This window comes from Penicillium cinerascens (genome assembly GCF_028974065.1).
Source record: "Penicillium cinerascens strain IBT 15544 chromosome Unknown contig_5_segment0_segment0, whole genome shotgun sequence".
In the NCBI taxonomy this organism is placed as follows: Eukaryota; Fungi; Ascomycota; class Eurotiomycetes; order Eurotiales; family Aspergillaceae; genus Penicillium; species Penicillium cinerascens.
In genome coordinates this window covers 82,620-108,614 of record NW_026695294.1, presented here as the reverse complement: position 1 = coordinate 108,614, position 25,995 = coordinate 82,620, and the positions used below count along the sequence as shown (strand labels likewise).

General features: G+C 50.6%; 13 protein-coding genes across 13 annotated transcripts; 6 read left to right on the top strand and 7 right to left on the bottom strand.

Moving 5' to 3' along the window:
* Positions 1 to 1,807: 1,807 nt before the first annotated feature.
* On the top strand, positions 1,808 to 3,224 carry N7498_004515 (uncharacterized protein; the record flags this gene model as incomplete). The annotated part of the gene is made up of 6 exons (XM_058451577.1): positions 1,808 to 1,945; positions 1,999 to 2,225; positions 2,280 to 2,419; positions 2,475 to 2,569; positions 2,626 to 2,739; positions 2,802 to 3,224. The coding sequence occupies 6 exons, from the start codon at positions 1,808 to 1,810 to the stop codon at positions 3,222 to 3,224; spliced, it is 1,137 nt and encodes a 378-aa protein (XP_058308115.1).
* Positions 3,225 to 3,871: 647 nt separating this feature from the next.
* N7498_004514 (fungal specific transcription factor domain-containing protein) lies at positions 3,872 to 6,210 on the top strand (the record flags this gene model as incomplete). Its single annotated transcript, XM_058451576.1, has 4 exons — positions 3,872 to 3,920; positions 3,992 to 4,869; positions 4,928 to 5,503; positions 5,557 to 6,210. 4 exons carry the CDS (start codon positions 3,872 to 3,874, stop codon positions 6,208 to 6,210), a joined length of 2,157 nt encoding a protein of 718 aa, XP_058308114.1.
* Positions 6,211 to 6,413: 203 nt separating this feature from the next.
* Positions 6,414 to 8,087, bottom strand: N7498_004513 (MFS transporter; the record flags this gene model as incomplete). Its single annotated transcript, XM_058451575.1, has 4 exons — positions 6,414 to 7,059; positions 7,134 to 7,404; positions 7,472 to 7,857; positions 7,915 to 8,087. 4 exons carry the CDS (start codon positions 8,085 to 8,087, stop codon positions 6,414 to 6,416), a joined length of 1,476 nt encoding a protein of 491 aa, XP_058308113.1.
* A 373-nt stretch (positions 8,088 to 8,460) lies between these two features.
* Positions 8,461 to 10,307, bottom strand: N7498_004512 (putative MFS transporter; the record flags this gene model as incomplete). Its single annotated transcript, XM_058451574.1, has 6 exons — positions 8,461 to 8,676; positions 8,726 to 9,193; positions 9,249 to 9,663; positions 9,719 to 10,004; positions 10,059 to 10,084; positions 10,142 to 10,307. 6 exons carry the CDS (start codon positions 10,305 to 10,307, stop codon positions 8,517 to 8,519), a joined length of 1,521 nt encoding a protein of 506 aa, XP_058308112.1. The 3' UTR covers positions 8,461 to 8,516.
* Positions 10,308 to 11,466: 1,159 nt separating this feature from the next.
* N7498_004511 (NAD(P)-dependent alcohol dehydrogenase) lies at positions 11,467 to 12,468 on the top strand (the record flags this gene model as incomplete). The annotated part of the gene is made up of 1 exon (XM_058451573.1): positions 11,467 to 12,468. The coding sequence occupies one exon, from the start codon at positions 11,467 to 11,469 to the stop codon at positions 12,466 to 12,468; it is 1,002 nt and encodes a 333-aa protein (XP_058308111.1).
* Positions 12,469 to 12,694: 226 nt separating this feature from the next.
* On the bottom strand, positions 12,695 to 13,581 carry N7498_004510 (uncharacterized protein; the record flags this gene model as incomplete). The annotated part of the gene is given in 4 exon segments (XM_058451572.1): positions 12,695 to 13,067; positions 13,119 to 13,262; positions 13,282 to 13,449; positions 13,481 to 13,581. 4 exon segments carry the CDS (start codon positions 13,579 to 13,581, stop codon positions 12,695 to 12,697), a joined length of 786 nt encoding a protein of 261 aa, XP_058308110.1.
* A 49-nt stretch (positions 13,582 to 13,630) lies between these two features.
* On the bottom strand, positions 13,631 to 14,265 carry N7498_004509 (uncharacterized protein; the record flags this gene model as incomplete). The annotated part of the gene is given in 3 exon segments (XM_058451571.1): positions 13,631 to 13,909; positions 13,922 to 14,029; positions 14,149 to 14,265. The coding sequence occupies 3 exon segments, from the start codon at positions 14,263 to 14,265 to the stop codon at positions 13,631 to 13,633; spliced, it is 504 nt and encodes a 167-aa protein (XP_058308109.1).
* Positions 14,266 to 14,548: 283 nt separating this feature from the next.
* On the bottom strand, positions 14,549 to 14,779 carry N7498_004508 (uncharacterized protein; the record flags this gene model as incomplete). Its single annotated transcript, XM_058451570.1, has 1 exon — positions 14,549 to 14,779. One exon carries the CDS (start codon positions 14,777 to 14,779, stop codon positions 14,549 to 14,551), a length of 231 nt encoding a protein of 76 aa, XP_058308108.1.
* A 491-nt stretch (positions 14,780 to 15,270) lies between these two features.
* Positions 15,271 to 16,018, top strand: N7498_004507 (peroxiredoxin family protein; the record flags this gene model as incomplete). Its single annotated transcript, XM_058451569.1, has 5 exons — positions 15,271 to 15,320; positions 15,374 to 15,486; positions 15,544 to 15,707; positions 15,765 to 15,911; positions 15,983 to 16,018. 5 exons carry the CDS (start codon positions 15,271 to 15,273, stop codon positions 16,016 to 16,018), a joined length of 510 nt encoding a protein of 169 aa, XP_058308107.1.
* Positions 16,019 to 16,335: 317 nt separating this feature from the next.
* Positions 16,336 to 17,580, bottom strand: N7498_004506 (uncharacterized protein; the record flags this gene model as incomplete). The annotated part of the gene is made up of 1 exon (XM_058451568.1): positions 16,336 to 17,580. One exon carries the CDS (start codon positions 17,578 to 17,580, stop codon positions 16,336 to 16,338), a length of 1,245 nt encoding a protein of 414 aa, XP_058308106.1.
* Positions 17,581 to 19,794: 2,214 nt separating this feature from the next.
* On the bottom strand, positions 19,795 to 20,694 carry N7498_004505 (Thiol-specific monooxygenase; the record flags this gene model as incomplete). Its single annotated transcript, XM_058451567.1, has 5 exons — positions 19,795 to 19,930; positions 19,973 to 20,036; positions 20,141 to 20,216; positions 20,277 to 20,432; positions 20,509 to 20,694. 5 exons carry the CDS (start codon positions 20,692 to 20,694, stop codon positions 19,795 to 19,797), a joined length of 618 nt encoding a protein of 205 aa, XP_058308105.1.
* Positions 20,695 to 21,819: 1,125 nt separating this feature from the next.
* N7498_004504 (sugar porter family MFS transporter) lies at positions 21,820 to 23,524 on the top strand (the record flags this gene model as incomplete). The annotated part of the gene is made up of 2 exons (XM_058451566.1): positions 21,820 to 21,914; positions 21,997 to 23,524. The coding sequence occupies 2 exons, from the start codon at positions 21,820 to 21,822 to the stop codon at positions 23,522 to 23,524; spliced, it is 1,623 nt and encodes a 540-aa protein (XP_058308104.1).
* Positions 23,525 to 25,283: 1,759 nt separating this feature from the next.
* Positions 25,284 to 25,957, top strand: N7498_004503 (uncharacterized protein; the record flags this gene model as incomplete). Its single annotated transcript, XM_058451565.1, has 3 exons — positions 25,284 to 25,452; positions 25,508 to 25,787; positions 25,843 to 25,957. 3 exons carry the CDS (start codon positions 25,284 to 25,286, stop codon positions 25,955 to 25,957), a joined length of 564 nt encoding a protein of 187 aa, XP_058308103.1.
* Positions 25,958 to 25,995: the final 38 nt, after the last annotated feature.

The window sequence follows — 25,995 nt, the reverse complement described above, 5'->3', positions numbered from 1 at the left end:
ACTCGGTATCGAGGAATTCGAAGAGTTCGCGCCAGTCCCGTCAACCCGGGATTACTGCACAAGGCTATTTACAGACGCGCAAAATCAGATGACCACCGAAGGGAACAAAGAAACGAGCGCCACGAGAGGAAAGGAGCCGGAGCTGGAGACGGCGTCTTTTAGCTCCTCCACGCGTGGAGAAGTGGGACACACGATCAGGGCCGGAGGAAATGAACTCCGAATTAGGGCTCTCTCTAGTGGCACAGCCAAAGAGAAATAGCTAGTACAGCGCATCCACGAACGGACTAGTCCTGCTTCCTTTGGCTCACGATGGTCCTTGGCGTGCAGCTGGCCAAATCGGTCGCATTCCCGGTTCCCCCCATGGTGCGGACTCTTCCCCTAGCGTAGTTTTCTCGTTTGGTTTCGAGCGCAAGGCGGAACGCCCAAAGTTAGTATTTGGCTCCTTCGTTTGTGATCTCGGCATCGTGCACCCGCTGGCCGATCATTAACCGTTCTGATATAGAAGATGGGAAGCTGAAGGCGAGAAAGAACCGGAGCGTTGAACTAGCGGCTCCACCTGGGACTTGGCACTCAGAGAGCTGGGACCTGAATCACTGGATATTTTTTACGAGCACCAACCTGTTCGAGTAGTCTTGCTTTTACACGGAAAAGCAATCGACGACCTAAGGTATGCAGCCCCCCGGCCCCTCCAGCCCCCCGGCACTAGGGTATGCAATAGGCTCGCTCACTGGTGGCCATCGATTGCAAGTCCATCGGACAATCGGAGATGACACGATCCCTAATGACTCGATCATTCAATGGTTCAACGGCGCGGGGAATGTGCGCGGCCCGTTCGTCCCGATCGACCCGCCGTGCCCCACTGCCGGCGGGCGTTGACAGAAGTTGACAAGATCGAGATCCAAAATCTACGCCGTCAATATGGACGCCCGCCCGAAACGCGGAGCTTAGCAGGTTCCAGACAAAAGAAAGCCGTTGAGGTTGGTCGTTACCTGAGACCGAGGAACTATATTCGGTTTGACGGGAGCTACGATGTGACTGGATACCTGCCATCACGTCGATTGCAATGCGAAAGAAAAAGCAACGTGCGTAATATCTAGTCTCAGGGGCATCTTCCCAGACTGATCGTCCCGAAAGCCCCCAAGCGAAGGTCCCTTTGTTATCAACCATGACGGGCCCGGCTATTGACAGATCTATTGCTGCCCCCTGTAACTGTGTCGCCGTAATTTCTGGCCCAGGACAAAGAAATATCCCAGTCAAAGGTACACCGTGTAACCGATCGTGCAGGGATCACGGTGCCGTCCACCAAATATCGTCGCCGGTTCCCGTCAGAGAGAGATGTTGACCAGTCCAAAATGCCCATCGGGTACTCGATCGATGAGGCAACTCCAGATCAGTCTCGTTGGTGCCTCTCGGCTCCCAAGGTCTGGGAAACGAGTGCTTCTGGATGCTCTGGACGTTTTCAGGCCCGGAGAGGTGCCCAGTTGGACGTATCATCAAGCCGTTGCCGCCAACCGGACCCTCAGCGCTTGTTGGGTCTCTTGATTTTGTGGCTTTTCATGGAAAGCCACCACGTCCCAGTGACTTGGCCCATTTCCATGCGCACTGGCATTTATAACGCAACCGGGGTATGGACTTGCTTTGTCCGGTCTGGTTCCAATAGCAAGAAGTTCCGAGGGGAAATATCGAGATACCGCTGTTGCCGTCGCCTACGGACCCCTTGACTGTCTTCATTATCCGGATGCACCCCCGGAGAATTCGGGTTCTTTTCGTCTCAAAAGAGAAGCAAGGCAATTTCACCCGCAAAACCATGAGTGATTTCGTTACTGAGGCATTCACACTTTTGGCGGTGGCCATCGTGATCATCGGTCTTCGAACGACCGCGAGATGGTTCATGGTTGGTCCGAGAAACTTCCAGCCAGATGATTATCTGATGTTGCTGGCGTGTGTGAGTATGCCAGCCAGCCCGGAGCCCCCGCGACGATTGCTCAGACATATCAGGTGGTGTACGGACTAGAAACGGCCGCTGCGTACATGGTGGGTGCATGGTTCAAGGGCCTTGCGAACAATGCGATGACCGACGAACAGCGGAGGACGTTGCCTGCCGACTCGGAAGAATATCGCTTGCGGGTTGGAGGCTCCAAGGTTCAAGTGACCGGCTGGTCTTTGTACACCTTGTTGCTGTGGCTGCTGAAGACGTGCATGGCCGTTTTCTATTCTCGATTGACGTGAGTACTGTGAATGCAGCGCGGGGATTGTACGATACTGATCAGATGGAACAGAGCTGGTTTGATCAACATGAGAGTTCGTATCCAAATCGCCTATGGTCTGATCGCCGCGACTTATATCGCCACTCTTTTTTCCATCCTGTTCGGTTGTCATCCAATGCACAAAAACTGGCAGATCTATCCGAATCCTGGAAGTACGTTACCAATTGCGTATGCTGAGATCCGTCTGGATCTGACTGATGATTTTAGATTACTGCCAACCTGCCGTGTCCAAGATTGATATCTACGTGACGGTCGTGCTCAATGTCGCGACCGATGTTTACCTGATTAGCATTCCCGCTCCGGTATGGTAGAAACTATCAACGTGAGAGATTTGTCGCCAATACCGTATCCTTTTTAGATGCTGTTCAAAGCTCGACTCCGATGGCGAGAAAAGCTCGAGCTTCTCGTTCTCTTCAGCGGGGGATTGTTCGTCATGATGGCGGGAATCCTGCGCTGCGTTTTGATCTTGACGGTAGGCATGCTTCCTTCCAGCACCGTTCAACCAATTTTAATGATTGTGTCTTTTGTTTCCAGGCCGGTGCCAACGGTGCCGAACAAGCGGGCAGCTGGGCCTGTCGCGAGACCTTTGTCGCCGTCGTGATTGGAAACGTCCCCATGATCTATCCACTTTTCCGCCGTCTCGCTCGCCGGGCGGGTCTATATATGACCACCAAGAGTGGTAGTCAGAGTTACCCCGCATACCCGTTATCCGACGGTGATGGAAGCGGGTATCCCAAGCGCAAGAAGTTCCTGCACCCGCTGTCCCTTCCTGCCGATTCACAGTGGAACACCGTCAGCGACGAGCAGATGATTTTGCCTACTTCACGACAGCAAGCTCCAACATGCACCGCTGGTGAAGGAGACTGGGAAACCAACAGTCATGCGAGTCATTGTGGAGGCATCAAGGTGGTCCATGAAACGATTGTACACAGTGCCGAGAAAGAACAGAGGTTATAGAACCGAATTGGCAACTCCGGGATAATCTTTACGCTTTTCGGATGCTTTGGACATTCATGGGCTGACCGATTTTCCATTTCTGCCTTCCCTTGACGACTTGCGCCATCTCCTACTTTCCCGTGTGTTGGGCGGAATCGGTCTTCCGATGTTGGTTTTGGCAGCGTTCTACCCATTTAGAAATACATATGAGAATCATTTCAAGGCTTTCGTCAACATCGGTGTCTTCAAAGATGAACCGTCACAATGAGCATCCAGTTTTATTTTATGCCATCCCCGATACCCTCAATCAGATCCCCGACCACCGGTATACCCAGACGGCGTTCCGCTACGGACTTCCACACGAAAGGACGAAATTCAAACCTAGGGAGGATCCGGCACGGCGTGCGCGTTTGAATTCAGTCGCTGGATTAGTCACCAACTGTAGGCCAATTGTGCCCCGTGGACCAATTCCGCCCTAAATCCAAGATTCCGTAGATTCCGTTGGACCCACGCGACTCCGAGCGGTTCCCATTTCAGAGTCCACTGATAGTATCGCCTACAGAAAGAATGCACGCGCGTAGTGGAATACCTCTCCAGGACCACGATGGCTCGGAAGATACTCAACCACCCTTGATACGAAATCAACGGGGGAAATATGCCCCCAAGGCATGGTATGCTCCCAGTCCCGGACCGTCAAGCTAGCAACTGACTTTTCGTGTCAGTGGACAGTGTCAAAGGCGAAAAATCAAAGTAAGAGTCAAGGTAGCTTGGACAACCTGGGGTCCGAGCCAATAACATTCCTGAACAGTGCGATGGCAATGCTCCATGTCGAGCCTGTAGGCTCAAGGGTCGGGACTGCCAGCGACTTGGAACCGATATGCGAGGACGGTGGCGATCAAAGGACAAAGCATTTGCTGGGACACGCGATCTCGCACCTCGGCCGGGTCGGATCGAGCGGGAACTGGAACTGACAAATACGGAGACGCATACAGAACAGGCGCAGAGGGACTCGAACGCATCAGCTCCATCCGTACGGGAAATCCACGCGAGAAACAGGCGAGGCTCCCGTCAACGCAGCCTCTCTCCTCAAGTCCCGACTTTCTCCGGGGAGACGTCCATCGCGCACAACATCACAGTTGTAGAGGGGCGACTGGAGCAAATGGGCGTCCAATATGGACAACGATCAAATCCCCCGGGACGCTCATTTAGATCCTGCTTGACCCCGTCTCCGGTACCGTCGATCAACCGTTCATCGGATCGGCAGGTGAGCTTCATTCATAGGCTCCTTGACACCCATGGCATCACACCCGACCGCGAGACGTGGGAGACACTTATGCACACATTCTGCGACGAGGTACATATCCTTGTCCCGTTTTTACACCCACCAAGCCTGTGGAAGCTTCATGATGAGATGTGGCAGGGTTCTTTGGGTCAGAATTCTGGCGATGACGAGCGAAGCGGTGCTCGACGCGTGCAAGCAGCCCATGTTTTGTTATGTGTTGCAAACGGTCGATGTGTGGAGACCTCCCGCTATGAAGGCGATACCGGTCCTTATTCTGCAGGCTGGAGCTTGTACAGTGCCGCTCGAGATATCTTCGGTGATCTCCTCGAAGGATTTTGTCAATACACAGATCAAGTATTTGTGCTCCAGACGGCCCTTCTGATGGTAAGACCGAAAAGTCTCAATGGTTTCTAGAAGTCTCCTATTGATGACTTGGATCTAGGTTATTTATCTCTTTCGTCTCGACGCTCATGGATCCGCTGAAAAGGTCTTGGCTCTGTCAATTTCACACGCGCATCATCTCGGTCTGCAAAGAGAAAGAGTGGTCAAGAAAATGCCACCTTTCCAGGGCGAAATGTCCCGTCGCTTGTGGTGGTGCATCTATATATTGGACAGGCGGCTAGCCATTGAGACAGGTCGTCCCTTTCTCATTCAAGACGTGAATGTTGACGTGGGCCTTCCTCGCGATGCGAGTGATGAATGGCTCACGAGATGCCAAAGGAACCCGCAATTAAGGATCGACGAGGGAGCTACAGAGTCCGCTCCTACCAGGATTCCATATCTAGTCGCCATGGCAAGCTACTCGCGGGTTATCGGAAAGGTTTGGGAAGCATTATATGGCGCTGCAACCTCCGAGTCAACACCGAGTCCCCTTCTGAACGAGTACCTTGAGCATCTCATTGCCCAGTCTCAGACAGACATTCGACCGGAGTTCTCCTACAACCATCGCCACCCAGTTAACCATGATCTGGAGGGAATGCTTTGGTGGCAGATAAAACAGCACCTCATTATGCGAATCGTAAGTTGAGATGACCCGTGGTCAGCACCTTGTTTCTAACGGCCTGTTTCTAGAGATGGTCCTCTCTCTATCTTCTGATTCGAAAGCCGATGCTTCAAAGAGCACGATCCCCTCATCATCCTGCTGCCCCTGAAGCCTTCGAAAACGAAGTCATTTGTATGCGACTGGCTCGCACCATCATTGATGACTTCTGCAATGTGCCAGAGGAGCACCCCAAGTACACTTTCCCCTTTCTGCACTACCTGTCGAGCGCTACAATCATTGTGCTCGGTCTCATTATCAAACAGCCTTCATTCAAAAGCAAGTACGGTGTTTTAACCCTCGAAGCTGCAAGATCACTCAGGGAACATTGCCACAAGACTTGGGTGTCGGGGAAGATGGCTCAGACCGTTTGGAAGTTGAACCAGATGGCTGACGCAACGCTGAGCTTTGATGATCGACCACCGGGGGCGATTGAAGGCCCTACTCCCGACACAAATGAGTCTCCAACTCCTTCAACTTCTGCTCAACGCCGAGCATACTTCGTAACAGGAGAGCCGCCATCCATTGCCTCACAAATGAGCATGTCAGAAACGGCAGCCACCAGAGCTACTGAATTAGAGCCCGATATATCACTCTCGGAGGAAATGATAGACGGCGGAATGGAGTGGCTACAATCACTTTTTGCAAATGGTCTCGACACCAACCTTTTGCCAGTTTGGGATTGACCGGCTTCTTGTCTTACATGTCTACCCTCGAGTACGACTGTTGAGTTAAGAGAGAACTGTTTGGGGCTGAATATAGCATATATGAATCAGACATCCAATAACTTGGTGTACATGCATCGTTCTATCTGGCTCGATCCACTTGCAATGCTAAACTAGGGTATACAAACGCTCCATCTATCTATCCGTTCCAGTTGCTCGAGACGTCAATTAGTTCCATTTTCAAGCCCTTTCACAATCATGGGGCTTTGCAATCGGATCTTGTGACCATATTTATAGAAGACGAAAGGGATGGGAATTAAAATCACCTCGATCAGTGCCAACATTGTCCCAGCCCAATTAGCACCCAAAGTACTATAAATTTTGGATCCAGCGAGCGGAAGGACTCCAGCGAGCCCGTATCGCACGATCGAATTGCCGGCAAGTGCTGATGCTGCGTACACCGTGTAGCTTCCAGCCATGTAGTTGGTGGCATAGATGAACACCAAGCCATTGCCAAGTCCAAATGGAAGACCAGCAAGAATGGGACATACCCAATGAATTGGCGGCCGTGCGGTCCAGGCAAACCAAAACTCGCCGATTGGAATTAGGATGCTTCCCATGCACACGGCAAATACGGCTGCTTCAGGCGCGGGGCGCCCTGTTATTGGGTCCCGTGGATGCATGGCGATAAATCGTCGAATAAGTGGCTCTAACGTCACAGCAATTGCAGTTCCTGTGCCAATACCACAGTAACTTAGACCTGCAAGACCTGGTGCCCAGCCACGGAGATCTTCGAATACTATCGGATAGGCCACAAAGCAGAGGAAGAGCACAGAGTAGACCACGCTAACGTAAAGATCCCAGAAAACGCTAGCGACCAGCATTAGTATGCGATGAAATAGTCTCTATACTGCTGGAAATTGTTTGTATATCGGGGCGCTTACCATATTGGCTCAAAGACAATCATGCGGAATGGACGGACCAGGTTTGTCCTTAAGACTTGAAATCCGGTCTCCTCATGATCAAAGCGACACCACCATCTTTGATCGCCCGTCTCCTTTTGTAATTTCTTGGTTCTTTTCCGCAGAAGAGCAGGCGCATAAGTCTCTTTAACCAGAGACATCAAGACTAAGGATACTCCAGAACAGATCAAGACGAGCCAATTGATCCAGCGCCAACCAAGATACTGATAGACGAAGCCGCCGATGATAGGGCCTGGGGTAATTTGCAGGCAATGTTAGGATAAAAGTGTGTACAGTATTTTGAACACCCACGTACATACCTAGAACAGGGCCGTTCATCGTCCCAAGACTCCAACAACTCAAGGCCAAGGCGCGATATTGGTCGTCTGTCACATCAGTGACACTACCCGGGGCGCTAGAAATCATGGTACCCCCGAAAAAGCCTCCAAAAAACCTGCTGATGAGGATGGCTTCAATGCTGTTTGCGAGAGCCACAGGCAAAATCAAGACACCGAATAAGAAAACCGAGATAAGATAGATCGGTCGACGACCGTAAATCTCCGACAAGGATGACAGAACGACTGATCCAAATGCAAGGCCAAAAAGATTTGTCGTCAAGCCCAGAAGTACAATGATTTTAGAGGATACATCGAATTCTTTTTGAATCCCATCAACACCTGAGGTGTACATTGTCGTGTAGACTACTCTGTGTATTATTATCATCAATTGCCAATGCTGTAGGTATTTGGGGCCAAGGACATACACGATAGTCGTCGAGAAAGACATTGCGGCCACGATGAAGCTTTTATACCAGACTGGCCAAGTCCTGGGATTTTCCTTGTCGGCGACGTGCCAAGTTACCTCGAACAGTGGGTCACGAGGAATACCTCCATGGCCCGAAGACGCGACCAAGTCAGGCATTTTGGAATCTGCCATTGCGAGCGTGGAGAAAGTGGTCACTCGAATAACTCAGTGTAATTCGGCTCTTATAGATGCCGGGGTCTTGCGGGGTAAAATCAACGGAATCTTGAAGATTCCGTGATGTATCCACCCACCCGGCATTGCTACAGACCCGACTCGTAGTCTGACGATATAGGAGTAATCAAAATTATGGCTACAGATTATTATGTATTTAAATACAAGAGGGGGGTTTATTATGCCAGTGTGTATTCCGAGTTGAGAGAGCAAGCAAGGGTTGAGCAGCACCGCATCGCCGCCTGATTGGTCAAGATACTCAACTCAACTACATGAGTTGATTTAGCTAATTAATTTTCCTCTTTTTCTGTATTTTCAAAGGATCAATAGATACCTGAGGCTTTCACTGAGACCCGCTCTTTCCAAACTTGTGAAGACTTCCACCGTTCCCTACAGAGCATAACGGAAAAACGGATTCTGCTTGTCGGTAAGATCATCAAAAGCAATCTTGTCACGCTGCACCTCATCCAACTCCAATGTGCTCCTCAAGCGATTCTCCCTCCAGAGCACTACGTATAAAGCGACGGCTGCGGTAATAGTGATACAATAGCTATGACACCGTTAGCTTTGAGAAGAATGAGCTGGGTAGATAAACTCACCAAATGATCAAGCCCGTCCACAATTCTGGATAGTGCTGGGCCTTGGTACTACTATTGATAAGCTGAGGCCCAATGATGTTTCCAACAGTATAAGCGACAAAGACAGTGGCAGCCATGACCGTTTTCTTAGTGGCCCCTGCTACGTTGCTGGCCCCGATTGTAATGATCAGGCTAACCACTGGCCCAAAGAATCCCGTAAGTGCATAACCGACTACTGGAGTAGCTGGCTGATAGCCCCATTGCGACTTCCAAATCATAGCACAACCGGCAATAACCGGTAGGCAGCACGCGATGAGCATGGGAATGCGTGTATTGGGAATCACGGTCGGAATGTATCCGCATAGAGGGATGAATATGACACAAACGCCGCCCACGGGGAATTGGAATAGAATGGAATCCAGGGTATCGTAGCCAAAAGTAGAAACGATGAGGGGCCCATAGCCAGAGATGGCTCCGTTGATGGTGTATCTAATGGGGTCAGCTCGGGATTTAAGATTGGGTTGTAGATAGAAAGAATACTCACGCCGCCGCCATCATGATAGCCACAAGATAGACCTTGATATCCGTAAAGGATTCTTTGATCTGATCAAGTTTGATTTTCTGACAGCGAATGCCGGTCTGTCCCTTTCGTAGTCGCTCTATGGCGATAATTCGCTCTTCCGGGGTCAAGAACCAGGCGGATACCGGCGAGTTGGGCATTGCACAACACCAGAGGCCGAACAAAAATGTCATAGCCCCGGCAAGGATGTAGATATATTGCCATCTGGTCAAGCAGTCCGATGTAATTTGACCAAATCCATAGTTAAGTGCTCCACCAATGATGGTGAACCAGCCGGTGCCAGAGAACCACCAGGCTTGTCGAAGAGCCTGCTCTTCTTGCGTGTAGTAACTGCTAACAATGGTCATGAAGCTAGTCGGAATGACACTCTCAATCACGCCTGCATTTTGTTAGATATATCGTTCGAATAACTTGGAAAGAAGCCTGGCGCGTACCAAGGAAGAAACGCTGAACAAATAAACCTCGCCAGGATGTCACGCCAGCAGTCGCCGCACAAACAATGGCCCATAGGAGAACCACAGGACCGAGAACATATCGAACATCAAATTTCTGTAAGATGAAAGTCATCGGGTAGAGTCCAGCCAGCATTCCAAAGTAGAAAATGGACGTTGCCCAGCTGAGACGCGAGGTGTCGACTAAGGCTGGAAATGCGGAATGATCGACGACCTCTAATGCTAGGTCGGCGGTCATGCCAAAGAGAGAGGCACTACCTAAAATGGCCTATCCAAGATCGTTAACATAAGCCACAGGATGACAACCGGGGTCCTGTCGTACCTTGTCATAGTACACCATACCATAACCTACAATAGAGTGCGGTCAGTTTAAACATCATTTTGCTAGTGGCCTAGCAAACTCACCGATTAACATGGCGGGCATGAAATAGAGATCGATTTTTCGCAGAACTCTTTTCGCCACGATTGGATCGATCTCCTGGGCCACATCGCTGACCATTGCTAGCGCGGCATCCTTCTCGGAATCCCGCGTGTGGTCGTTGGCTCCGGCAATACCGTCAACCTGAAACATTTTCACTTGGTCGTGACGGCCCAGATCTCCGGGAACTGCTAGCTGCTGCATGTAAACAAATTCGAACCTGCGAAGTTTTGAATTTGACTTTTAGAGACCTTCCTGATCGGGTAATTGGTTATCGCAAATCTCACCGCCATCATAACCAGCCTCCCCCGCCAGAAAAGCCTGGCAGAATAATCCTGCGGGGAACAGACTTTTCCCGCTGCTATCTTTCAAGAGCCAACGTGGTTAGTCTATGTAGTCATGACTATTAAAGCGAACCTTTGCCTCCGAAACAACCTATAGTATCTTATGTTGTAAATATCACGGGGCTCTGTCTCAATTGTGCAATGAGCTCCGTAGCTTTAATCCAATCAGATGTTGAGATGAACATTAGCCTGTGACGTGACACCCTTCGAGTCATCAAGATTTAGTCCTGTAGATGATCTTCTTTTTCTGCAGATAATCGGATGTAGTGCACAGTGATAATCCCTACATAGACCTCAAAAGAACCGGACAATCTTATCGATCGCCAATGCCGGAGGTCTAAGTCACACATTTATCTCGGACCGTTGAAATCCGAGCAGATTCGATATGATAGTCTTACCAAGTGGTTCCTGTTTATCACCAGTCTCATTTACTTGTTTCGAGAACTAGGGCGGCGACATGTGATATCGAATCCAAAGCTCGGCTGATTTGCATCGGAATGTGGGTCCTCTGGCAAGTGGCTGAAGGCACAACATGGTCTCGCTCACGGGACACATGCCCAGCATACATCGGGCCCCGGTGAATGTTGTATATATGAGCTGGCCGGTCTCATTTAAATTTCGGTCTAGCAATCAGTTGGCAAAGAGATTGCTCCACCAACTTCTCGGCCGGGGTGTACTGTAAGCAAGCTTTTAGGATGATGATATCAGCAGCCCGGCCGGTTCCGTCTAGACCCACCAGATTGCATGGCAGATTCCATGACATAGTGTTTTCGCTGTGCGATCAAGGTTTGTTTGCAGGAAAGAACAGGTTGAAATGATTCCAAATGTAGCTGTTGCCACTCGCTTCATTCCGGCACTTGCGGACATGACGTAGAATGGTCAATGGACTATAAAAGCTGGGCTGTCTGCCTTCTCCAAGGCCTGCCAGAGTAAGGCGAAGATTATTTTGATCCACAACATCGTCAGATATGCCCATTGAATTCACCGTATTCAAAGGTTCCCCAGACGGAGCGATTCGACAGGAGGTCACACGACGAGACGACCTCAGGCACGACGATGTGTTCATCCGAATCACCCACTCCGGTGTTTGCTTTACCGATGTCCACTTCCGGAATACCGACATGGCCCTTGGGCACGAAGGAACGGGTGTTGTGGAAGCGACTGGTCCCGATGCCAAGATCTTGAAGAAGGGCGATCGCGTGGGCTGGGGTTATCTGCACGATTGCTGCGGTCACTGTCGTCAGTGTCTGACGGGCTGGGAGACTCTGTGTGCCGAGCGCAAGATGTACGCCACGGCCGATCTGAATCAGGGCTCCTTCGGCTCGCACGCCGTGTGGCGCGAGGCATTCCTTTTCAAGATTCCCGAAAATATAAGCAATGAAGACGCAGGTCCCCTGATGTGCGGTGGATCGACTGTTTTCAATGCACTCCACGTCGCTCAGGTTCGTCCGACCGCTCGTGTCGGAGTCGTCGGAGTCGGCGGTTTGGGCCATCTGGCCATCCAATTTGCTGCGAAGATGGGTTGCCAGGTCGTCGTATTCTCTGGGACGGATAGCAAGAAGGACGAAGCTATGAAACTAGGCGCTATCGAGTTCCATGCAACCAAAGGTGTGAAGGAGTTGAAGCTGGGGAAGCCCATCGACAACCTCCTCGTGACCACTAGTAGCCAGCCAGACTGGCAGCAGTATCTCAACATCATGGCTCCAGGTGGCGTCATCTCGCCCCTCTCCATTGATGAGAATGATCTCAAGGTTCCGTACTTGCCGTTGCTACAGAATGGCCTCAGAGTGCAAGGAGGAATCGTATCTGCGAGACAGGTGCATCGCGACATGCTCGAGTTTGCGGCCGTTCATAACATCAAGCCGGTGAAGATGACGTTCCCGATGACGCTGGAAGGAGTGAAGGAAAGTTTGAAGACCCTGGAAGATGGCAAGATGCGGTACCGTGGCGTTCTCGTTGCTGGAAAATAGAGCTTCCGCGAGGAATTCTCGTACAATTGAAAAGTATGACCGTGGGCGCGAAGTGAACAATTATATCTCAGTAATGTGTGTAGCAATGATAACGAGGGATGACAATACTCCGAATTAAAATGGGCCTGTGTAAGAAGAGGAACGTTGGGGGAGAAGGGGGAGGAAGGAAATGCGGGTTTTACCATGCGAAGGGAAACGTGATGTCAACGTGAGGACCTTGACGATGTTACGAGCGTAGAAAAACCCATGATGGCATCCCCAACCACACGTTTTTGATATCCATTAACGTTCCCCTGGTGCTACATGTTATCCATCGAGAGACGTCGTCATACTGAATCAAAGTCGCCCCTTCATAGGTGCCGCGTCTCTGGGTATCGGCAGCTGGGAGACGAGGCTCTAGCAAACCCCAGCTCTCGTCTAGTTTCTCGAGCAGCCCAGAACCCTGTAACAAAAGCGAGGGCAGGCAGCCCGCATAACCCAGGCTACTAAATCCGCCGGCATCGACGCCCGCCACGAGTAAGCCAGGGATGATGCTTTTGTCCACCGTCAAGGCATATCCTCGCGTATCGATTGAGGTCCCGCCGTAAGTAAAGGTACTCCTAGTACACCAATCAGTAAAAATGATTTTCGGTGAATTCGGCGGCACATACGATGGCTGCACCTCCATTGCATAGAAAGGACCTTCGGTCAACCAAAGAAGCGGGTGGTAGCCCCCCACGGCCGACGGGTGCATCAAGACCATCCGTCTGCCCAAGTCGAACAACACGATCATAATGATCAATTGTACAAGCTGCCTGTACTCTGTCAACTCACCATTGGCCAAGGATTTCGACGAGTTCCTTCAAGTTGGCTGCCTTCCCAACGTTGCAACCATAATAAAGAGCATTTTGAAGGCGATCGACGTCACCTGCATTGGGGAACAAGGCGCTCAGGCAGTGTTGGAGTCGAGTTTTCTCACTGACGTTCATGTGAGTACTCAACCTGTAGCCTTGGGGTGTTTTGAATGCCATACCTGAACAGTAAAAACCCATAACGGTGTGCCTGCTTAGCCAGATATTGATTCACGATTTCATCTCCCGTTGTTTCGTCGGCGGAATCGTCGACCTGATTCATTCAATAATAATCAGAATTTGCTTTCTGATCGATCATTACCTCGACGAAATCAATTGGAAAATGTGTACATGGTGAACGCACGATACTGAGCCAGCGTAAGAAAGTCTTTGGGACTTACATCTTCTGTTGGAAAGGGAGCCGCCAGGAGATTCCCGTAATAGGTATTCATGTCTCTGCTGGTACCAGCCCCAACGTCTGTAGCCAGACTGAGGCCGTCTCCTACGGATCCCTGATTGCGATGCAGGAAAACGTTATCGCCTCCTTCCCCAAGGTACAGGGCTCTCAGCCGCGAAGATCCTTGGAAATCTCCGGTCGCCAAAACGACGGCCTTTGCTCACACATTGTAATAAATAGGTGGAGAATCTGGAGTATATCGACAAATGATAGCACCCTTGATACCATGCCCATTGCAAAAGCCGGATCGTCGTGTGGTACCCAAGACCTCAGTCTTTCATAAGTATTAGGCCTCAAACTGACCAAGTGTCAGCAAAACATGGGGAACAAGCCCGGGATACAATGCAATTTTCTAGACGTACATGCTAGCAGAAAGCTTGATGATCTGCCTACTTTTACTTGTCTTTCAACGACTAGGGTCTTGGCTCCAGCCTCCGCTGCAAATGCAGCGCATGCCATACCGGCCATACCTCCACCACAGATCAAATTGTCGACTTTCAAGACCTTCATTGTTCAGTTGGATGCGGCCGGGCCCTGATTATAGAAGAAATATGGCTGCCATTTTTTAAAAACTGCGATCATCTGGCTCTGGCTTTAAATATTCGTTGACCCTCGGAAACCGGCGAGTACACTAAATAGGCGGGTGGGTCTCCGCGCAGATGGAGGGGAGCGATTTCCTACGTTCGTCTAACAAGCCCATTGACTTGACGAGATCGCCGAATTGACGGGCAAGCCGCTGATTGTTCGGCGTGGCCTCCCAGAGCTGGTCTCCTGGTAGACCGTGCTTTTCCAGTTAGGCGGCCCAGCACTCATCAAACAAATCAATCCATTTGTAGCCGGCTTTGCGGCTGCACCGAGTCGGGGTGCGAGTCGATGCTCCCCTCCAGTTGCCAAGGGACAATGTGGTCATGCCGAAGTCGTTTGCTTCCGATGGAGGCCAGCAGGCTGACATGACGGCAACAGGAAAGGATGGTAATATTCCGTGTACCTTCATGTAGAGGCCTTCGACTTCAAATGTGCGCATGGTCGGGTCATATAAAGGAGAGATGGATGATCTTATTCACCCGCAAGGCTGACCCGCCAACCTCCACCCCCACAGACCGGCGCCATTTTTAATATGCTGGGCTGCGGAGATGGAGAATCTCGACCTGAAAATACCAAAAGGCCAAGCGAACGGCCTTTCTCCATCTTTATTCCGTCGAGATACCAGTTTCAAGGTCAATGGTCGAGGTTTCGAGGGAGTTCAATGAGAAGCCCCCGATGAGCATCATGTACATCACCTTTTCACAAAGAAATCCAATGGCAAGCTCCAATCACAAAGCAAATTTATCCTGAAAACGTCCACTTGGTAGAATGAGTCCGCTTCCTCAAGCTTCGGGGAGCTCCGACCGCGACCCATTAATCAGCCAAGGTCCCCGCCGGAGACCGCGTCCTGAAGGTCCTCGGCTGCCCCGCATTCTTCTCTCTCCGTCCTCTTCCTCATCAACTATCTCAGCTTTGAAGAACCTGCCCAAAATGACTACCCTCAAGCCCGGTGACGCGTTCCCCAGCGACGTTGTCTTCAAGTGAGCACCCGCAATTAGAGCTGCGGCAATCAGCACCATTGACCGCGTCTCAGGTACATCCCATGGTCCGAGGAGAGCGGTGACATTACCGCCTGCGGCATCCCCATCAACTACAATGCCTCAAAAGAGTGGGCCAACAAGAAGGTGGTCCTCTTCTCCGTGCCTGGTAAGCTTCGCTTCTCTCATTGCCATATACGTGAGGGCTAACGCGCGATACTGCCAGGGGCTTTCACCCCGACCTGCTCCGTGAACCACATGCCCGGATACATCAAGAACCTGCCTAAGCTCCGAGAGAAGGGTGTAGATATCGTTGCGGTGGTTGCATTCAATGATCCATTCGTGATGAGCGCTTGGGGCAAGGCCAACAAAGTGCAGGGTGATGAGATTGTGAGTAGAAGGCCCCAGTCTAAACCGTGTCGATAGGTGACTTATTATGCTGAATAGCTCTTTCTCTCTGACCCCGATGCCAAATTCTCTCAGAGCATTGGCTGGGCCGATAGCGCGTCTGGCCGCACCGGCCGGTATGCGATCGTCATCGACCACGGCAAAGTTGGTTACGCCCAGATCGAGACGGAGAAGGGCGCTGTCAAGGTGAGAACTCCACCCAGTAACGGGAAATTCATGCCAGGTGAATAAATGCTAACAATAATGGAACAAACTAGAAATCTAGCGCCGATGCCGTTCTTGCTTCTCTGTAAATAAGTGGAGTTTGCCCAGATCCGCATATCAATACATCCGTGAATACCAAAGTTGGCGGCTTCAAGCACCTCCGCTAGCATCATTCGTTGGAATGTTATAGACATGGAATGAGATGTCTTTATAGAGCTTTGCAATCTTTGTCGCTGTCATATGGAAGTGATAAGGCGTACACAAGCTCGATAGGGTTCCTATTATGTATATCCATCATGCCTTATATTCAGCCACCGCATGCAGAAACCTTGGAACAAAAGAAAGGTTTGCTTACAATGCAAACCAACAGATGGTGTAGTGCTTCTAAATCAATAAGGGAAACAGCTTAAACAGGGGACTTTTGAGTGAATGCGCGATCGTGGACATAAAAATGAACTCCAGCAGTAATACAACCCTCGTGGAGGAGTTCCACAGCTTGTACGATCTTGCTATTTACTGTATGAACGATCGTTTGTGTGCTTATGGAGCTGATATTGCTAGAGAAGTTCGAAGACGTGTTTTGGAACGGTCCCTCAATATCCACGTGCCGAAGCTTCGGCACGCAGGTAGCGCGATTTTTAAGAATGGCCAAAAGCTGTGCAACCAGCATGACAAGATGGCGCTCTTTGCAGCCTTCAATATAGAGTATTCCAAGTGACAGGGGAAAACAATGTACAAGGGCCATCGTGGGATCGCTTTGGTACTGAATATCGAGGAGGTTGGGCAGCCGAATGCAAAGGTCTCGTAGAAAAGTAAAGTCGGATAATGATCCAAACCATTCATCACGGTTTTGATTCAGACTGGCTGCTGTAAATGGATAGTGATTGCCGTAATGGTCCAGTGACAGCGTCTGCAGAGTTTCCCTGCTCCGAGCCAAGGAGCGATATAAGGCCGTTGGTTGATAGCCATGAGAGAGAATGTGGGAGTCGGAATGCTGATACTGGAATGACTTCAAGTCTGCACACGATGCCACCAGTGCCTCCATTCCTTGATTGCCGCAACTCGCTCGCAAATTAATTTCAAACACGGAGGAGAATCCAGTCTGTCTGTTGACGGCACTGGTGATTGAACTCGGATCTATCACTGCATCAGCGACAATTGCACGCACGGAAGGAAAGTGGAAAAATGATATGAGAAGCGCAGCCGAGGGTGGCATAGTGTCTTCAGATTGTTGTGGGGGGTCAACACAGTCAACTCTATCACGGCGGTAGAACGAGAATTCCCGCAAGCATTGAAAAGCATGTCGGTTGTGAAACAGCTTCTCGCCATTGACTGCCCGTTGCAGGGTGAGGTCCTTAAAATATGTTCTTTTGGCATATGATAGTTGGAGCTGCCGTATATGGGTCAATAACGGGAAAATCAGAGCAATCCATGCGTCCCCATATCCTTTCTTCAGGCTCTTCTTCCATTGTATAGCCTCTTCGATCGAATGAGACGATGCCGTGACCAGACCTTTCGGAACTGTTTCATTCTCAATTATTTCCCGCTCGTCATCGGAAACGGCTTCCGTTTGCCAGCCACTCAAATCCAGTTCTCGGACTGAACTCGCGAGAACGGGACGCTGGGTAACGGCATGAAAGAAAGACTTCATATCACGCCAGTTATTGAGCGCAACCGTTCCATAGACAAGCGGCATGAAAACATCGTGGAATCACCGGCAAACAAATATCAAGTTCCAGCGATCTTCATGCCTATCGAGTTGCTCTCCTGCCATAAGAAGAACCTCATTAGGAGTGAAGCATCCATATTGGTATAGAAAGAACCGAGTCCCCGGGTAGATTTACTACCTCGTAGCTGCTTTTGATAAATACATCAAAAACGATGGTACAGGAACGGGTTCGACGAGGAGAGAAGTATCTCAAAGTTTCCGAGGGCAAAAGCAAGTGAGATCTACCGATAAGTAGCTTATCAGTGGGGCGGGTAGAGTGACGTTGAAACGGCGTCTTCAATAAGGCGAATAGCTCTAATCGGCCTACGGGTAGAAGGCAATCTTGGCGAAGGCATTGACCAATGTGTAGACCACTGGCCGGCGGAGACACCGGCCGTAAGAACGTACAAAATTTTCTGCTCCATGGTGTGCTCACTGAAGGAAAGTTCGCAAGGCGCAGTCTCTTGAAGAGCGATCGAATTCCCAGGAAATTCTTCCTACCTTGAAAGTCAAGCTGTGACCAAAGGTACGGAAGCGCTGTTTGCGCTGCCTTTGACGGTTCAGACACTCAATCCAGCGAACTTGGCCAAATAATAGGCTTGACCTGAGTTAAGGTTGTTGGACGAAATTTCTTGTGGTCGTCATTAGGCCTGGCGAGAATGGCAAAAATGATCTTTCCTTGATTAGCGAAGTACACAAAAGCTTTTCCTCATCCTTCCCTTAAGCAAGTCGTGAGGCGGATCTCATGAACTATAATATCACGGCACTAATGTGCGGCATGAGAGGGTTTGTTTGTTTCTTTCGCATCAAATTAATCCTTTGGCAAGCGTCGTAAGGCTCTGTGCGTCGGGACGATCGGTGGCACGTTCGACGGCGCATTGACCAGGAGTCGCATCTGTGTGGATTCTACAGGGCCCGCTAGCGTTGAGGTGGGGGCCAAACACATAAATCCTGCCAGTGCAACACTGTAGGACAATGACAGCTGATGAGACTGAGCAGCCCTGATGAGAGAAGAAAAATTCCCCGAAATCAAAAAAAGGTGACTTTTGGGGGCTGCACGAGAGTCTCTCCTGTAGGGTCTCGAATCCCGTTATTCTGGCTGTGAAGAAAAAATACGAGACCTCTCTATCCTGGTATAGCCACCTCATAAATTGCCAAGTGACCCTGGAGAATTACAAATATCAAGAAACAGGTGGGACTCTAGACAAATTTCTAGATGCCAGCTGATGCTTCCGCCCCTCAGAGACGGTTAAGTTTTATAAACGACGTATCCTCCGTCACAGAACATTCATTACGTCGGATGGAGCTAAGTAGATGTATCTGTGGATGTCGTGTGTGTGTGTCGGGAGGAAGCCGTTCACAAAATTTCCGCAATTCACCAGGGGCGGCTTAGTTGTATCCGTTCTCCACCGGAAGTCCAGCAAAAGGAATGGAGTATGGAGCCCATTACTACTTAACCGGACAGTAAGAGGCGTTGACGACCTTGAACTCCTCCACTAACAAAGGAATCAAGGTTGAGGTCCAACCCATGAAAAATGGCCATCATGTTGGAGCCGGTTCTCATTTCTGAGCGTTGCTTGCGTCTGAGTGAGGTCAAGAAGGAGCCCGTTATAAGTCTCAACCCAAATGGTCTTCACATGGATTGAAGAATCCAACTCAAGGATTGTATTATGGGAGTCTGCATCCATTCGTGAATATATTGTTGAAACTTATTATCCGGACGGTCCACCGCAGCCGCCTGGTTTAGCTACCGTCACTCTGAGTTCCTGCTCTCTGCCATCGATCGTTGTCGTCAAGAGGTTTGGAAAGTGATTTGAGTCTGGAATACAGCGTTGGCAGATCGGCCCTATCTCGTGAGAAGTAAATGCATGCGGAGTGGGTCATCATCACAGGGGATGTCATGGAGTCGGGAATCTGCGAGGGAGCGGAATTTCTTCCATGCTGTACAATGAACACCTCCAGAAAAAGCACGAGGCATTGGGCCAGGGTGAACTGGGTATCATTACAGCGGATTTGACAGAAACTAGCGCAGCGTCCTCTACATGAAGAAATGAACTGCCCCTTTTTGTTGGCAAATTTATTACAGGGCAGCTTCCCCCGAATTGAGAGGATACTTAATTCTTGCTTAGGAGGTGGATACTGCTGCTTCTGGCGTTGTTACCCTTCCTCCGTCTCTTCCCGAGCAAACGGGCTCGAATCTTCTGCATCTGTCTCCAAGACTTTGGTCTCTGCGTTGACAGTGGCTGCGTCAGCATCGTGGAACTCGCGAATGAACATGTAGACGTAATGAAAGCTAGAGCACACGATCACCCGTGAATATGATTCATGACCATACCGTCCGTTAGCGTCACCGAGCCCGAACGGGGTGAAGGTCGAGCTCCATGACATCGTCGGCTTGGCTTTGTTGCAATGGACCAAAGGAAGCGATCTCAGCGACGCGCTGGCAGTTATGCCGGAGGAACTTCGTCGGCAAGTCCAGAAGAAGCCCCTCGGTCCGACTAACACATTCTCTTCGCGTGCATGCTTAATTTGCGAGCAATCTCGATTGCCGGTGCGCCTTCGCCCACGAGCAGGACATTCTAAAGATCATTGCGCCCAGCGATCTCGACAACGATAACATGCCGGGAGACCAGACTCACCTGGCCGGCATGTTTGTCGGGCCGCCGGTAAGACTTTCGAATGATGGACCCGATCGGGAAATCGGAGTCGCCCTGCCTCGAGGCCTGGAATACCGGGCAGGCGTGGTACACCGTCATGTCCACATTTCCACAAGTCACCACGACGTCGTCGACCTTCTACAATACGGGACTGACGTGCGGTTAGGTCGGCACGTCCTGGGCACGGGGGCCGTTTTTCATAGGCGATTTTTACCCGTTGCCGTTTTCGGACCCGGCAGTTTTCCAGATCATCTCCGGTGGCTGGCACCAGATGAGCGTCCATTTGGCGCCTTGTTTGCAAAAGCGTTCCGCCAAAGCGCGATAGTGAACTCGGTCCTCCAGCCCGAACCGGCAGGCGGCGGCCTGGAGATGCGCCAAGACGCCCGGGTGGGAGGTCCATTCGCTGGCGTGAGCGGGGGGTCTGGCGTGACCAGGGAAATGACCCACGGCCAGGGATGGTCCTTGAGCTCCATAGTCAGTACGGAGAAGTTGTTGGTCAGTCCGTGGTAGCTAGGGCCGGGTCATCAGCCAGTCCGCGTGAGACGGCGACGCCGGATCCAGAATCTCTGGTTGGGAGCGAGTCGGGTCGTACCAGGGGCACAGATTCCAGGCGCAGTCGCCAACGGGCGTGGTGGCTGGACAACAGGGCTCGGGTGGAACTTTGTCGTCGTAGATCCTATACATATTTAGATCTGGGTAAAGCTAAACGGGGGACCAAGGAGAGAGCACGGGTTGAGGGGGCGTCGCCGAGAGTAACGGACCGTACGCCACCAGCTTGGCGGTTGCGATCGAAGGGGGTCATGCCTAGACCAGCGTCGCGTACATAACGAGTGGCCGGGATACCTACCCACTCCAGCGTCACTCACGGTGACAGATGTAAGGTCAGGGTCGGGGAGGGGGCGGAACAAAGAGCTTTGACTGAAAGAGAATGTTTACGAAGAAGGCACCCAACTAAGAACTGAAAGAAAAGATAGCATCAAGTCAGGCAATTATTCACTGATCGAGCGGCACGATGAAACCATGTGGCGTGACAGACGACATCCGGAGTAACATGCACTAGCTCGTATTGGATCTTAGTTCAATTAGGGACTTTTTAGCCCCCAAAGTCGGGGAAATCTGGGGAATTTGACCGCATTTTCGTCGGCCGTTGATTGGAGCGTCGGGCTTCTTTCGAGCGAACCCTGAACTTTGATTATTGCATGCCGAGTAAGCTAGTCATCGTCCCAGGCCCTTGGATAGTAGAGTGCTCCGCACCCAGTAACTCCGTATAGGGTTACTACAATGTTCGTCGGAAACCTTGGAAAGACCCTGACACATGGACCCCGCATCTCCGCAAAACGGAAAAGGAAAAAGGAGGAAAAGAAATAATAAAAATAATAGTAAAATCATAGCGAAAGGAAAGTGGACCTGTCCACCTGCACCTGCCTCAGGGTTCCGTATATCTTCAAATAGACTTCTCTCCTTCTTCCTGATTTCTCCGTTTCACATCCCTTTTCCCTCTGACCCTTGGTCTCCGGTCTTCATCATGGGATACGTGATTGGAAACATCTATGTCATCACCACGGTGGCCGTCATTGGCGGTGCACTGTTCGGTTTCGACATTGCCTCGATGTCTGCTATGTAAGTGTCTGACTTATTCGTTCTTCGTTTGTTTCTAGCTTCGAGTCTATCCTGGATCTTGCTGACCCCCACTTCCCCCCAGCCTCGGCACCCAGCAGTACAAATGCTTCTTCAACCAGACCGGTATAACTGATGGAGCGTGTGGTGGTCCAACCTCTGCCAACCAGGGTGGCATCTCGGCCTCTATGCCTGGTGGCTCCTTTATCGGTGCTCTCATCTCCGGTATCCTGACCGATTGGCTGGGTCGAAAGCGTGCCATTCAGGTCGGCTCCCTCATCTGGTGTATCGGAAGTGCCATCGTCTGCTCTTCTTTCGGTATTCCCCAGCTCGTCGTCGGCCGCTTCATCAACGGTATCTCCGTCGGTATTCTCAGTGCCCAGGTCCCCGTGTATGTCGCCGAGCTAGCTCAGCCCAGTAAGCGAGGTACCGTCGTCGGTGCCCAGCAGTGGGCCATCACCTGGGGTATCCTGATCATGTTCTACGTCTCCTATGGCTGCAGCTTCATGACGGGCAATGCTGCCTGGAGGACTCCCTGGGGTCTGCAGATGCTCCCTGCCATCTTCCTCTTCGGAATGGTGTTCCTGCTACCCGAATCGCCTCGTTGGTTGGCCAAGCATGACCGCTGGGAGGAGGCCCACGAGGTCCTGGCTCTCGTTCACTCCAAGGGGGATCGCAACGCACCCTTCGTCAAGACCGAGTTGCAGGAGATTCGCGAGATGGTCGAGTTTGAGCGCCAGAATGCGGATGCCTCGTACCTCGATCTCTTCAAGCCCCACATGATCTATCGGACCCATATCGGCATGTTCACCCAGATCTGGTCCCAGCTAACCGGCATGAACGTCATGATGCTCTACATCACCTACGTATTTGGTATGGCCGGGCTGTCGGGAAATGCCAATCTCGTCGCCTCTTCCATTCAGTACGTTATCAACGTCGTGATGACGATCTTTGCCCTGATCTTTATCGATCGCTGGGGTCGCCGTACTCCCATGCTGGTCGGATCGACTCTTATGATGATCTTCATGTTCGCCAATGGCGGCATCATGGCATCCTACGGTAAGCCGGCCCCACCGGGCGGCCTGAATCACACTCCCGAACAATCCTGGGATCTGTCAGAGGCCCCTATGGCCGCCAAGGGAGTCATCGCATGCACGTACTTGTTCGTGGCTAGCTACGCACCCACGTGGGGTCCCGTCAGCTGGATCTACCCGCCCGAGCTATATCCCCTCCGCCTGCGTGGCAAAGCCGTGGCAGTGGCGACCGCATCTAACTGGATCTTTAACTTTGCTCTGTCCTACTTCGTTCCTCCGGCCTTTGAGAACATCCAGTGGAAGACTTATCTGGTCTTCGGCGTCTTTTGCTTCGCCATGACCGTGCACGTATTCTTCTGTTTCCCCGAGACCGCGGGTAAGACCCTGGAGGACGTCGAGACCATGTTCAACACCCCAGGACTCAAGCCCTGGAAGACCAAGGTCGAATTCCAGCATGTGCGAAAGCTGGAACAAGGCGACATTCAGTCGAACAAGCTGGCCGATCTACACGCGGAGGAAGGGACCGCGCCGGTGTCCAAGTCTGTCGAAAAAGAGACTACTGTGACTCAGGTCGAATAGATATTACTATCTATCTGCCCCGGTTCGGCTCTCAGAAGCCTCAAATTCTGCTCGATATGCCCCTCAGGCGGCATCTTGTCACTTGTGTTTTTTGATATCCTTGTTATTAATCCCTACACTGGTTGCTATGGCTTTAAGATACCGGTTGTTCTTCGGTGTAGGATACTTCTAATCATACCCAATTCCAACATCACAAATTTTCTCTCTCTTATTACGGTAGTCTCCCTCCCAGCCGGTCTCTTTCATAGCTATAGTCAAAAGCAGACTGGTGATGGATCACTTCGTACATGCCCCTGCGCCATGCAACATGACTTATTGCTCGGACACTGAGTGATACCCATTCGAAGCTTCAAAAGAGCACTATCTTCCAACATTGCATGACCTTTCCATGCGATCGACCCTTTGAACTTCTTTAGAGTGCAGGAAAGGATATCAGACCTTAGACAGTGGACCACGGTCTCATCAGAGACGGCGTGGTGCAAGAGGCACTGAACAATTTCTTACATCCCAGCACTATAAGAATAAGACAATGGTTTCAAAAGCCGCCAGCAAATATTAGTTATTTATGGGATTTTGGGTATGCAGAGGCCGTCCCGTCCGTAAAGAACCTGTCCGTAAAGAAACAAATTCATTGGAAACTCGTCTCCTGGCTGGCAGGGTATCATTCTTCCCAGCGGGGTCGATGGGATGAACCGTTTGGATATGCGGCTTCACGGAATACCCGTAACGCCCATCGAGATTCACACAATACCTGTAAAATGTCCCGAAGATTTGAATGTGCAATAGCATGTCACCCTGCGGGGCTGATCTCGCCTGGGAAACCCACTCCCCTTACGCACATGATGACCTGATTTCAAAAAAATACATCTCTATTCGACACGCTATGCACTTACGAACCTTGAGTGAGTCTCCACTGGCTCAAGTCTCTTCCTCCTATACAAAGCACCTAGACCTGCGACCATATGTTTGATTTGCTTTGATTTCGACTTGGGTGAATTTAAGCTACGCCATTATTGCGTAAGATCAACTTGTTGACCAAAAAGATCACATGAGACGTCGGTAACAGAAAGAATTTCCTAGGTCACATGGCGGGTTGGCTGACCAACAGTGTGACCAAAGCGCAGATGGCTTGCTGGTATTTCATTGAAACTGATATTCTCCTTTGACCGCAGACTGATATCATGCAGGTCCCATCTCCTTGTACACAACCGAGGTTGGGCTTAGTGGGCGTATCGCGGAATTGTCACTAAAAGGTAACGGAAACATCGCCCATGCCTTATCTTGTAGAAACCATGGTTGTATGACCAAAATGTGCTAACTTTACTACAAAAGGCTATGTGGACCTAACTGGTGAAAGACGATTAGTCATTCTCATCGCACAGGGTCCCCAAAAATGGAAACATGGGACCGATCCCTGGCGAATCACAAGCACATTTGGGCGCATGCTCTGTATGCCGGTAGGTGGGTGGTCCAGCCCCTATCAGAACACAACATGATATGATAATTTTCTGTCTCCCGCCAAGAAAATGAACAAAAGGGGAGAGACAAGAGAGGGATGCAAGGAGTTGAAAATAAAAATCCCGAAAACGTACAGTATTGCATGCCCCACCCGCCAGAGGGACAGGGTCACGCTCCATTTCTACAACTAAGCTTCCGTACCTAGTCAGCTGTAAATATTCCATTCTGCTACCGCTTGACGACCTGAAGATTGTATTGTCTTTCTGAACATCTAACTTCCGGCGTCTTGAGAAATTCCATCATGTATAGATACATGCTATCTCCTTTTTTTGCTGCTATGGCTGCCGTGACTGTCGTGACTGCTCGCCCAACCGTGTACTTTATACGTCATGGCGAGAAGCCAAAGGACGGGGGAACAGGTCTCAGCGCAGATGGCCTAGAGCGTGCTCAATGCATACGGTCTGTGTTTAGTGCGAACTCCGGTTACAACATCGGATATATCATGGCTCAAAAGCCAAAAAGCAGTACGAAATCCCCTCTATAATGTCAAAGTTCGAGTACTTACAGCACGACATCACGCAGATGGTAAACGAGCTCGACCTTATGAGACTGTGAAGCTACTTGCTTCCGATCTAAGCCTGGAAGTGGACATTTCATGCCAAAGAAATGACTATAAATGCGTCACAGACGCAATTGAAGGCTACCATGGCGAAGGAAATATCTTGATCTGTTGGGAGCACCATAGAATGACTCATATCATTGAAGACCTGGGTGATCATGATGCACCCGTTTACCCAGATGATCGGTGAGTAACCGGAAATAGCAATAGTGGACTTGGGAGTTTGATCTGATGTGAGCAGCTTTGATCTGATTTGGTCTGACCCAAGCCCATATAACAAGATCAGCGATGAAACTAGTGAGCGGTGTCCTGGTTTAGATAATTACAGTGATCTTTTCGTGTTCCAAGAAATTTGAGGTACATATTTGCTAGTTGAACAGTCATTTTCTTGTGA